General features: G+C 39.3%; 1 protein-coding gene across 1 annotated transcript in view; it reads right to left on the reverse strand.

The window, feature by feature from the left end:
* Nucleotides 1-10715, reverse strand: part of LOC307231577 (aminopeptidase N-like) — a gene marked incomplete at both ends in the record, with an annotated part of 43455 nt that extends 32740 nt beyond the window's left edge. The window contains 13 exons of the mRNA XM_080002342.1: nucleotides 207-337; nucleotides 632-708; nucleotides 1615-1787; nucleotides 1986-2051; nucleotides 2977-3042; nucleotides 4274-4417; nucleotides 5393-5506; nucleotides 5741-5895; nucleotides 6819-6945; nucleotides 7225-7355; nucleotides 8117-8259; nucleotides 9251-9557; nucleotides 10349-10715. Of these exons, the coding sequence (XP_079858468.1) occupies nucleotides 207-337; nucleotides 632-708; nucleotides 1615-1787; nucleotides 1986-2051; nucleotides 2977-3042; nucleotides 4274-4417; nucleotides 5393-5506; nucleotides 5741-5895; nucleotides 6819-6945; nucleotides 7225-7355; nucleotides 8117-8259; nucleotides 9251-9557; nucleotides 10349-10715 (2001 nt within the window). The remainder of the gene's footprint in view (nucleotides 1-206; nucleotides 338-631; nucleotides 709-1614; nucleotides 1788-1985; nucleotides 2052-2976; nucleotides 3043-4273; nucleotides 4418-5392; nucleotides 5507-5740; nucleotides 5896-6818; nucleotides 6946-7224; nucleotides 7356-8116; nucleotides 8260-9250; nucleotides 9558-10348) is intronic.
* Between the last annotated feature and the right edge of the window lie 2909 nt (nucleotides 10716-13624).

Here is a 13624-nt window from a genome sequence, read left to right on the forward strand (position 1 = left end):
TTAGCTTGACTTGTTAATATAATGTAATGCCATTTTCACAATGAATTTATTTCCTTAATTTATTTCCTTTACTTAAAGCATTTTTAACCATATAACAATATAGAAAAAATGTCTTATTGTTGGTAGCCCTTCAGCTTGTTGTTGAGTCCCAATCCATTGATACAAACAAACTCATCTGAAATAGGTAAATGTTGTTGTTGTCTTACGCTGTGGTTGGTGCTCAGAGTCATGAGGAGTCTCTCCCAGTTGGCTTGGTCATAGTTTACTCTGTAGTAACCCACCACGTTGAGGTTGGCCAACACCCAGTCAACTGGTGATTTCATCGGTTCAAATATTGCTGTAGGTGAGCCAAAGACAAAGGGACCCCCAAATGATTATTGACGTTGATTTCTGTGCCACGTGATTTGAATCCATTGTCAACATTAATTCCAATGAAAACAACAGCTCATGTCTCAGGGAAAGAAGCTTGTGATGAAATTGCTTGCTTCATGGTAGAACTAGTGTACAATGGTAACTTAAGATACGTTTAGATAAGATTATCCCCAGGGGGGAATTCAGGTGAGGGTTGGTTACCAAACAACCCCAAACAACTGACATTCTGGCTCCAAACAGGGTTTTTTTGTAACTGTACCTGTTTTGTTTTCCAACCATACTGGTTGCTGCACTTCTTTAGTTTTCATCCACTTGATGGGAACAATCCACTCATAACTATAAGGAGAAATACATGACAGGAATACATTATAGTGGCAAACTCATTTCATTCATTTATCAATATTTTATTTAAGCGATGCCCACACTACAAGATTTTTCAAATCTTAAGATACTCCGCACATAACGACATACCATGAAAAATCTAACAGTTATGTTCCTATAGTCTGTGGAGAGCAACGATTTGCCCAAACAGCACACCACAGACTCACAGATTCCCTTCACCAAAAATTTCATACAGAGGTGTGGCTACGGGAGATTACCAGAGTCCCAACTCTCAAAACCGTACATCTCATGTGATGAAACGTGACTTTAGAGTAAGCAAACATAGCGGGTGACGGGCTAGAACTAGTGATGCTATTTTTTGCACATTTTTTTAACAGAAAAACCAAAAGGAAGACAGAAAAAAGAATGGATGAAGTAATGGAGACAGCGCGACCATGGTGTAGCGCTGAGTTCGCATTTGCCACCATGGCTGCTGTTGTGTTTATGACATCTTGTGTTTCAGTCAGCTTGGCTGCCAATTGGCTATCGTCTGCCTTTCCCACGTGACAATCCACAGACTGCGTCCTCGGGGTTCCCCCCATACTACAGGATATCAGATCGTAAATATTGAACATGTTTAATACTTGCAATTTGTGATCGGTGGAGCCAGAACAGACTTAAATAGCACTAGTAACATACCTCACACAACAGCATAATTGGGCACTACAATCCTTAGAACTATCAAAAAATCTGGACTTTGCTCACGATTGTTGGAAGGGGCGAATCGGGGGCAAAAAAGTGCTTTATTATCTATTTAGTTTTAACAAAGCAGTCGAGGGATTGCACACTATTGCCTTTGAAGTGAGGACCAATCTTAAAAGGTACCTAGTCTTGGATGGAAGGATGGAAGGAGATACTAACTTGAAAGGGGATGATACAGTAACGTTGGATTCGGGGTCCAGGAGGAAATGCTGTTGCCTTACGACGCCCGTGGTGGTGTCTATGGTAACGACGGGGAAACCCATCTGGAGCACCCAGCGGTTCATGATGTCGTGGATGCTGTGAGGAAGCTTCGTGCTATTGAGGTCAACGGCCTGGGGCGAGGAGGAGGACGTAGGAAATGTTGAGACGAGGCCAAAAAATCAAAAGCACAAATCATAAGCAACTGTACCAAAAGTAAATACATGTTGTGAAAATATGTATGAAATCAATATGAAATCATGATAACAAAATATGCACGGAGTCCTTTTAGAGTGGTTCGACGTGTAGTAAAGACATTGTGCATGACATACCATTTGGAGATGATCCCATAGGTCTGTGTAAATCGTATTCCCGTAGGCAAACTCATTCAGGTAGGACTGTAGGAAGGAAAAGAGAAAACTTTGATATGCATCATATCATAGTTTCAAATATTTTGGGTTATAATTTAGAAGCTCTTGTAAGCATAAACGTAAATGTTTCGATAAAAAAGGCCAAGCTCAAATAATCCATGCCAAGGAAGCAATGACGCCTGTGCAATTAATGGGCTATAAGAATCTTTGAGACCCATTAGACTCAAATATTTAAAGCTTCATTATATAAACACCCATTTTTGATCTTGTGTGCCGCATGAGATCAATGTATGTTCATAGCAGTCTTAGGTGGGTTTTCAATGGGGGGTCTCCCATTGGTCTTCCAGCCAGTTAGCCAGTTGGAAGCAAACCCCACTTTCCCGACCCTGGGGGGCTTGATGCGACCACTGTGTATGTAACTACTCACACATGGAGTATGCGGCCTAATAATTCAACCAAACCACAAGATAGAAAAAGATAGTCTGATTATTGCATTATTGTTAACGTTTCATGCGTATAACACTGCATGCACTACTGCTATGCGACCAGTGGTAATGGAATATTATCTTGATTAACACTTGATTATAAAAATAAATTCTGAGTTTATAAAAGTACTGCAACACAGTGTATGATTGTATTCCTGACTTAAGTAACACATTTGAAAATGTTAATCTTGCACCGATATTGTGTATGGGGTGTAGGCTTATGGTCAAGGACTAAAGTCAATATTTTTGATCAAGTTGTGGATGAGTGCTTTAAGTCAGAAATAAGTTGCATACAAAGCGCTATCATGACTGTCAAATGGATTTTCACAGTACTTCCTACTTTTGGCCCTGCTAAATGACCAACTGAGGAGTTTATACGACAATTGGATTTTTGTTAGTTGGATATGGTAAGCCTAATCATTCTTTTGGGGCAATTCTGTGGAATCCAAATCTGAAAAATAACTTACGCTGAGGCCCATTTTGAAGACATCTTCAGTGAGAAAATCAGACAGCATCCTGAGAACAGACGCCCCCTGCGGAGAGGATTAAAAACAAAAAAGATTAGAGGAGGCACAGAAAAGACGGAAGAAAAGTGGGGGAGGTAACACGGGGGGGGGGGAGTAGAGTAGAAGGAGGTAGAGTAGCAGTAGAGGTAGAGTAGAGTAGAGTACAGTAGATTCCCTTGTCAAACACTTCTGGAGCAACGACAGATATCTCTTCCCTTTGGAACCAATCTGTTATTTCCCAGGACAAGGATTTGATGTTCGTCTGTGATCTAATTGTGGATTCCCTCATCAATTCCCCACATAATTAAAATATTTATAATAGTTGTGTGAAAATAACAATTTGTTTTTTTGCGTACTGTAACCAACGTTTTATGCATACTGTAGGTGTCACATTTGGACGACTCATGAGACTGGGTTGTAAAGGCCTATACTATTTAAATTTCAGCAATTTTAATGTACTGTGTACTTTACTGTGATGCTCACAGTGTCATCCGCATATGTTAGCATTGCTTTTTTTTGTTGCATTTTTTTTAGTTATTATACAGAGACTTTCTTTCCTTCCAGCTAAAATGCCATTTTGAGTTACATATTTTTATCACGTGTCCTAACTCGATTAACATTCAGATCCCCTCCGATCTCCTGGCTGGTTTCTCACAAAGCATGTCAATTAAAGAGCATTTAAACCTCTGAAATGTCCGTTTATTCAGCCCCCTCCTGTCAGGGTGGGACTTAAGAAATCCAACACGTTTTTAGAATTGATGAATTTTTGAGATCAATGCAACTTCAGATGGCTCCCTTCTCAAACTAGTTTCAGTTATTGGTGGAATTCATTGAGAACATGGAAATGCCATCTATAATATGTAAATGGGTTTGTTAGCCGTTTTTCATTTGTCTTGGTCACTACTCTTCAAAAAGAAACACAATTCCCATCCTCTTTTTAATGCTGATGCAAAGAGGTTTTTTTGTTAGGAATGCGCCATCTAGCTGAACTGTGTCTTCAGTGCAGACTGTTCTGAACTGTCCTAATGTTTTAACCCTGAACGTGGTGACAGCTCCATTTGTCTTCTTCGTACGTATCTCACAGTTTCTCATGTTTCAAAGTAACAATCATGTTAGATGGTGTTTATATGCAAATAATGTCTCAAAGATGATATGCTGCTCTCAGGGATTTAACTAAGATCTTGGGCCAAATCAGATTCACTTATTTCATAGACCTTTTAACAATAGGGCTAGAGAGCCTACCAATATGAGAGGGTACCTTGCTATATGATATGGCATCAAACAGCTCGCTGATCTGTTCCGGTCTCTGGATGTCTTCTTCATTTGAGGACAGAGGGTGGGAGGAGGCCAGAGCGTCCACGGCAAACACCCGGTGCACGTCGTAAATCACCATGAGGTCTTTCTGGTGGGCGAGGAGAAGCAAAAGGAAAACGCATCAGACTGCTGATCAACAATGAACCAGTTAAGTGAAGTAAGAGCTGTAGCTCGCTATACTACTTCCCTTAGAAAAAAAACCCCCATAGGATTCCTATATAAAGATGCTAAATACTATAGGAACTAATAGGAATTTTATGATAACATGGAACAATTCCTATAGAATGTATTACAGATTTTGTCAAGGACAAATATTTTTGGTCAAGGGAATTGTCCAAAAAATATCATATAATTCCTGTAGAATCCCATAGGATTGATATAGAAAGATTCTCTAGAAGAATATAGAAATAATCATGCAAAATCCTATAGGATCCAAAAGGAATTATATGCTATTATGAAACTATCCCTATATGATGCATTATAGAATCCTATTCTACAGGAATTCTACATCCCTATAGAAGTAATAGGAATTGTGCCAAATTGATCCTATTGGAATTCCTATAGCTATGTATAGGATCTTACAGGAAGACTTTGTGGTCTCCATAGTATGCCACCACTATTGGCATACTACCATGATCACTAAATACAGTAATACTTGTTTAAATAGGATTCATTTTGGAAAACGATAGGAATCCTATAGGATCTTATCGGAATTCTCAAGTATTTTTCTCAAATATTTTTTGTAAGGTATTGTTGATTTGTCAATCAGAATCAGAATCAGAATCAGAGACACTTTAATAAACCCAGGGGGAAATTACTTCAACAATCCTATTCATAAGAAAACAATGTCGGGCCAACATATATATACTATATTTACTGACAATACTGTAAGATACATGTAATTAAAAATAAATAATTAAAAAGAAAACACTATATTGTCGGATAGAGGTCAGTTGGCTCCAGCATATTTGCTATTAAATCATTACTTTTCCATTAAATATGTTGACCCTCCCCATTAAAAATACATCAAAGTTCCATTTGCTTGACAGAGAAAAAAACTCACCACATTCCATGCCGGTTCGGCATGGTCCGCTCCCAAGTATTCCACGTAGGATGCAAATCCCTCATTGAGCCACAAGTCGTTCCACCACCTCAGAGTCACCAGGTTACCAAACCACTGGAGGGGCCGGAAAAATAGTTGAAAATAGAATGTCACACCAATAATGGGTCAATGGTGTCAAAGGCGAACGGCTACCAATAATTGAACACGATTTTCTGTGTGTGTGTGTGTGTGTGTGTGTGTGTGTGTGTGTGTGTGTGTGTGTGTGTGTGTGTGTGTGTGTGTGTGTGTGTGTGTGTGTGTGTGTGTGTGTGTGTGTGTGTGTGTGTGTGTGTGTGTGTAAAAACCAACCATGTGAGCCAGTTCATGGGAGATGATGGAAGCGATCCTTTCTTTGTTTCCGTTGGAAGAGTACTTGTCGTCATAGAGCAGCGCTGTCTCCCTGTACGTGATCAGGCCCCAGTTTTCCATGGCCCCAGCGTTAAAATCTGGAAGAGCTATCTGATCTGAATGGAAATAAATATGGAGCTTAGCTATTATTTTCTGTCACAAATCTGTCTCAGATTAACTAGCTAATTCATTGTCAAAGTCGTCCACATTTTTCCCGGGGTCTGTAGAACTTTCAAAGTCAGCTCCAGTGGGGTTTTATTTGTTAAGCTTATTATTCTCTGGCGCCCCTGTACATATTTGTAAAATAAAAATTAAAAAATGATATAAGCAGCAATGTAGCCTCTATATCATCTAAGTCTGGCTCATTTTGGAGAGTCGACTCTTTACGAGTGACTCAGTAAAAAGATAAGTTCAATTTTCCGACTCGTTCGTTTGATTCAGTTGGTTAAGCGAGTCACAAGAGTCGCTTCGGCTGTGAATGGAATTCGTCATGAGAATCACTGAATTCTGTCAGAATAATGGTTTTTAAGAAGAAAACCAAGTGTGAATCAGGCTCCTTTCGTTCGACATTCGAGTCTCAGCTCAGCCTGTGTGCCCCGCTGCAGTTACAGAGTCGCAAACAAACAAATCTTTGGCCGGGGTCATTTCAAAGATTTGTTTGCCACAAACGCAGTAGATGCGACGTGTGACGGGCAATTACCAACCTCTCCCCCATTTTTCGCATGGGGAAAATGTCAGAGGGGAAGCAGGAAGTGAAATTGGCCATAGGGGGTTTGCAAAATGGTAGTCCCAGCCCGTTAAAGCTTCCTTATAGTGATGCTGCTGTGTTCACGCGGTAAATCACTGGAGTTTAAAAGACTAGTACACGTGTCATAAGTGAGCGGAAATCACCCAAACCTTTCTCCAATCAACATACATTTATGAGTGTGATATGATACTGTCGTCAACAGTCCCATCGTTCAAAAAGGGACACAGTCACATCCTGAGTTGTAACTTCAGGAAAAAGCCAGGCGAGGAATTTTATAAATGGTGGACTTACCTGATTTAGACAGAGGATAGCTAACATTGTAATAATCCTCAAAGAATTTGAGGACTGGTCCAGTGACGTTGAGGGCATAATTTCCTTGGTCTGCCTCGATAGCGTTCCTCCGTGCAAAAATACGAATCTAAGCCACAGGATCACAGGCGTACAGACACACACACACACACACACACACACACACACACAAAAACATACACATTGGTTAGCGAAAACCTACGAAATCCAGATCTTCATCTTAAAAGCCTTTATTCAAAACCCTGGGGTGGGGTATCACTACTTCAAATGGCTGTGATGTGCCAGATAAGCTGTGCCGGCTATTTTTAAAACATTTAACTGGAGATGCAGTTTCTATAAAAATAAAATGCTGTTGTTCATTGAGAAGGAAATTTGAAATTTATTTTACCAAAACTCCTCCGATGGTGTTTTCAACAACATCGAAGTCGCTGACAATGAACGCCAACAGGTATGTAGACATTTTCTCGGTTGGCTCAAACGTGGTCATCCATAAACCTGTGACCTCCATGGCGGTTGTACCTAGAAATGACAACCAAAGGAAATGCACAATCTTGATTGGAATTTGATAAAAAAAATAAAAATTATGTTAACTCTGCAACACAAATGTATTGTATAAGCTACATTATGCAATTAACGTTGAGGTTATCCCATTAAATATAGCATTTTTATATTTATTTATTTACATTCAAAATGTAAAATAAAAAAAAAATACATTTTATTCACAAGCTTTCATGAAGACTTTTACAGGTCAGACAAAATGGGTCATAGACAAAAAACGCCATTTTATTGCTGTTTTATTGCTGAAATCAATGTCATTTAATCAGACTGCTGTCATAATGTTTCACAGCTGTTGTGTTTTATTACTATGATTTATAAATGAATGTCGAAAAACCTTGAACACAACATTATAAAGGCAGCATTTCTTTAATTAATATATATTTTTTATAGTTTTATCGACTCTTAACGACTCTCATATGATCATCTGCAGATCGGAGAGGGCCCAGTCTCGCCATTGTTAATACAGTATTCATGATTGGCTCACGTGAGTGGGTGGGGCTTCCATGTGTGGAGGCTTACACATGCGATACTGTGATCTAATTGGCCGATTGACTGATGTAAATGACTGTGATATGTTGGCTTAATGAGAATTAGAAAAAAAAGATTGAATTAAAATTGAATTAACTTGGGGCTCTTAAAAAGAAAATAAAAATCTAAATGACAATTTCTACCTTTTATGCATTAATTAAAGACAAATAAAAAGTATACTGGGGGACACTCACTTATTTCCTTGCCATTGGATAAAGCCGTAGTGTTGGCTTCATGGATCAGGGTAATAGTGAATACAGCTTTCATCGCAGGCTCGTCGAAACACGGGAATGCCTTTCTGGCATCTGTTGGCTGCATCTGTGTGGTGGCAACAACCCTGAGATGGAAAGTCATGTCATAATCATTGTTTTTTGTTTTCTATCTAATATGACTATAAGTATTTCATTTGTATTTCTGATAGCTTCACACAAAAAAAACATACTATTGTATTACGTACAACATTTTTTTTTACCATATTTGATGATTATATCAAATATGGTAAAAAAAAATATATGTTGTATGTAATTTAATAAAATGGTTTATTGAAAACTATGGGTGAAAAGTTCTTGAAGGAGAAGGGTTGTTTTTTTTTGACAATGCAATTTAGTAAAGCAAAAATAAAAAGTTCAGTCTTTCTGCCACTCTAGTTAAAGCAACCATACTGCATTGAAATCTAAAAAAAAAAATATATATATATATATATATTCAATTGAAAAAGCCTATTTAGAAAATAAAAAACAAAACAGGTCAGATGTTTATCTTATTTTTTACTGTCTAGACACAACACATGAAACTTATCCACTGCTAGATTACACCATGTCTACACTACAGCGTCCTATGTATGACAAGCAGAGCGGAAGATATTTGCGATTGATTTTGAGGCCTTCCACATCAAGGCTGTGTCATTTCAACGGTTTGACGTATCTATTCAGGAATTAAGGAAGAATAAGTTTGCAATTTATTAACCCAGGCCTTGTTGGTTCCCATCATTGTGAACTGTTCACAGCACAATCTCGTTGAGCGCTTTACTATTGAGAAAATGACCACTCTGCTGCATCTTCTCACTGTGTTTAAATGCAGTCCAACGGGGAAAACATTTAAGGCTTTTAAAAAACAACAGTTTAAATTTCCCCTTTTGAAAAACATATACAGTTATAAATGAACAATTCTAAATGATGGGAGCCAACATTATAATAAGGCCCAGCTTGAAAAATCACAAAACTATCTTTTAATTCCAATCCTTCTAGAACTTCCTTAGATATGGTTTATCCCATTAGGAAGCACAATTGTCTCTCCAGCATGTTTTTAATTTTTGTTTTCAAACGTACTTCTTTTTCCCATTTTCTATGTATTCACTCCTGTAGAAGCCACCCAGGTCGTCAGCCAGCTCTCCGGTGAACTCGGTGTAGAGCTGGTACTTCTGGCCCTTGATGAGTTTACCATTAAGCTGTATGACCAGGTATTGGGTTTTGTTCATCAGCCAGACAGACTTGATGGAAGGGGTCGGGACCTCTCCGGCGACCACGGTGAGCCTGGCAAAGAAGTTGTTTTCCAACGTGGTGTAGTTGAGCTTGTTGGAGTGGATCAGGATCAACTCCGTCCCTTGGACGCATTCAAACTCCACGCTGGATGATCCTGCAGTGACGTGAGACAATGATAATGAAAGGTAGAGGGGGAGAAGAAGGAAGCTGGTTTTATTTCTGTCGTTTGACATCTGCAGGCTGACAAATACAAATACAAACTGGACAACTCTGAAAGATAAGACACATGAACATGTAAAACAACGTCATTCCACCACATCCACTCCAAAGTATTTTGTGCAGGGTTCTACTGTTGGAGGGAACAGTTTACCATTGAGTCAAGTGACCCGATCCGTTTATGGCCACTGGAGCAAACAGACAAAATTACTTGACTCAAATCTCTCCAAAGATTTTAGCCACAGTGTCACTCGTAGCTGAAACAAAAGGGATATAGAGGAAACAGGCCCAGGACTATTCCAGGCCACATGATGTATCATTATTATAAACTCCACAGTGATTGAAGTTACAATTACGTCTGTTTAAAATGGACCCGATATGCTGTGAGTGCCAAGTAGCTAACTTAACATGGCTAATTTAGATGACGATGATAAAGTTCGAAAATTGTTAAAACAAAGTGTAAAGGAGGTCATTTTCTTTTGCTCTTGGACTGTTAATGAATTTGATTTCCTTCAACCTTTCCTAGACTTTGTCTGCATCACGCTCTTCTCAAAAACTTTCAAACACTATAAAAAGAGGAGACGTTCAGAGATCCGCGACACATGATACATCATGTTTGGTCCTGGCTGGCTGACTGTACCATCTAATGCATAAACATGTTACATAACATCACAGTTGTTCAATGTTTCCTCCTCCTAAAAATATACCAATTTCACCTCAGGGTTTTACCTGTGAAGATGTACAGCCCAGTGGCGATGTCTGGCCTCAGTCTTGGGTAAAGGGTGACATTGTAGTGATCCGGTTTGAGGCTTGTAGGCAGGCGGTACTTGTCCCATGGTTCATTGGACGGGGTCGGGGTGGAGATGGCGGGCGTCGTGACCGGAGTGGTGACCGGAGTGGTGACCGGAGTGGTGACCGGAGTGGTGACCGGAGTGGTGGTCGTCGTTTCGGCGACCGTGGGGGATACCAGGTCGTCATTCTTGCCCTTCTCCTGGGAGTAGACCACGGACAGGGCGATGATGGTGGCCACGGCCCCGGCACCCAGGACTATCCCCACCACCCCGACGCCTTTGCTGATGTAGAAGCCTTTGCCCATCTTTCCTGCCACCTGTCAGCTGTCAATGTTGGGAACACCAGGAGTAAGATTAGCCGCTGGCATATCCTCTATATGTAGCCATGCGTGGAGTCATTCCTCCAACCCCCGAACCCCTCCCATTCAAGACAATAGGTGATCTATTAACAAAGGGACGATTGATGGAGGCATTCAGAATGTCTTTTTTTTTAACTGATTTATACATACACATGCCTCTAGCCAGCCTTGTGAAAGGAGTGGATCTTATTATCTAAGCCCTTTGGCGTCCTAGCACTCCATTTCTCACCTGATTTTCCCAGACTTGTTGAATTACATCTTTATACTTCAGAAAATATGCATCATACACAGTGGCCCTGCCCTTTGAATTCCTTTGGGTAAATATAGAATATGAGGATATGACAGATACTAGAGTATCTAGTTAATAGACCATAATGTCAAGAGATTTTGTTAAAAATGACTGTGCAAGCGGTGCTTATATCGAAAGCAAAAATATATTCAAAGCTAAGATAATTCTACGTTTCATCTACACTGTAAGTTTAGTAGTGGCTGTTTTTAATCAGAGGCAGGCTCTGCTTAAGTTGGACTTTTGATAAATTAACATAGATATTTCATAGCATCTATATATACACAAATCCAAACATTGCATGCACTTAAAGATAATCAAATCCTAGAGAGATGAATAGCCCACACAAAGAAAATATCAGTAAAAAGAAAGCTGTAAACCTACACAAATAAGAAGGCAATATTACTAATCATTCATATACTGTATATACACATACACCCATCAGCCACAACATTAAAACCACTGACAGGTGAATTGAATAACATTGCTCATCTCGTTCCAATGGCACCTGTCAAGGGGTGAGATATATTAGGCAGCAAGTGAACAGTCAGTTGTTTTGGGAAAAATGGGCAAGCGTAAAGATCTGAGCGACTTTGACAAGGGTCAAATTGTGATGGCTAGATGACTGGGTCAGAGCATCTCCAAAACAACAGGTCTTGTGGGGTGTTCTCAGTATGCAGTGGTTAGTACCTACCAAAAGTGGTCCAAGGAAGGACAACCGGTGAACCGGTGACAGGGTGATGGGCGCCCATTGGCTCGTTGATACACATTGGGAGTGAAGTCTAGCCTGTCTGGTCTGATCCCCCAGAAGAGCTACTGTTGCACAAATTGCTTGATTGAAAAAGTTGATATTGGCTATGATAGAAAGGTGTGAGAACACACAATGCTTCACCACTTGCTGTGTATGGAGCCACAGACTGGTTAGAGTGCCCATGCTGACCCCTGTCCACCGCTGAAAGCAAATCGGCACATGAGCGTCAGAACTGGACCATGGAGCAATGGAAGAAGGTGGCCTTGTGGCCACAGGACACCTTCAGAGGTTTTGTGGAGTCCATGCCTCAACGGGTCAGAGATGTTTTGGTGGCATGAGGGGGACCTACACATTATTAGTGGTGGTTTTAATGTTGTGACTGATCGGTATGTATACAAATGCACACTTAGATATACATATTTTTATATATATATATATATATATATATAAAAACATTTTGATAGAAAAATACACTTTTTAGACCCATTATGTCATTGTGACATTAAATAGTGCTTAGTAAAATAAGAGAGGCAGCTGTCCACATAAGCACAATTTTTATGAATCCCATTTTATGGATGCATAGCTATAAAGCAGAATTGCTGAATGCAGGAATGTAAAATAATTGCAAAAGAGGAGATTGGTTTACAGCTAAATTGTAGAAGTGTTTCATAACCAAACGATTGCAGATTTTAGCATTTTAGTGCTTTTTCACAAATATTTACACCTAATGCAAAGGACTGATATCATTACTTTGTCAATTCTTCTCCTTCTCCTTCTCAATTTACATTTGAAATGTTTTCACTGTGTCCTTTTGGATGCAATGCTGAATGAATATATAAGTTTAGCAACTTTAGTGTGTTTACGTTAATACTCGAAACCTTATAAACCCTGAGCATTGCATGCTTGAAATATTATGATTACAAAATATCGCCTTACTCTAAGGATGATCTGTGTGTTCAAACTTCTGGTTCACAACAACTTATTATCAAGTATAACTCAGTATAAATCTTAGATATTTAAAGTCTGTGTGTGTTTGCAATGAACGTGCAATTTTTTTTTCATATAATAAAAAAAGGACAAATCACCAATGGTATTGTACTCAAATCATTTCCTGTAACCTGAAAATAATACTAATGTAAACTACTTATAAAAGCTTTTCAGCCTCACTCTGAAAAGTTTTTTTCCCCCCTCGGTAAAAAGTACCTTAGAATCGTCGTATTTCCCAAGGTCACGTGTCGGCTGTGGTCGTCAATTCTCTGTGTTTTTGGTAGTATTGGTTGTGCTATTCCCCATTCCGTTCTGCGGTCATTTTTTCCTTTACTCCCACTCCGGCATATGTTTACACATCTAACATATCACAAATCCAACGGGGTCTGTTGGCTTTTGGTCATAGACAATTACGGTGAAGTACAGTTCAAAGCCCCCCTGTCCTGCCTTGGCTTAAAGAAACAGAACAAAAACTCATATGAAATGATTCCAAATTGAAATAGTTAAAAAACAAGGCTATATATAGAATAAAATAACTTTATTGTCAGCGTAAGTGGAAATTTGTGTAAGTGACACAATTTCACTTTTTAACCAACCTGTGACCACCTATGCTACATATGTAAAAGTAGAACGTCACATACAAGTTATACAGTTATTTGCTGCACTCCACTACTTCTGAGTTATGAACTACTCGGTAACGGAAAAAAAAAAATAGAAATCCCATGTCAAAGGAACACACAGCAGCGCCAAAACACTTAAGGATAGCCATATCAGTATTTTTATGACACCTGTTATGATCCTGGAGTTAATATACTGTCAGGATACATCCCG

This window comes from Zeus faber (genome assembly GCF_960531495.2).
Source record: "Zeus faber genome assembly, chromosome: 6".
Classification (NCBI taxonomy): domain Eukaryota; kingdom Metazoa; phylum Chordata; class Actinopteri; order Zeiformes; family Zeidae; genus Zeus; species Zeus faber.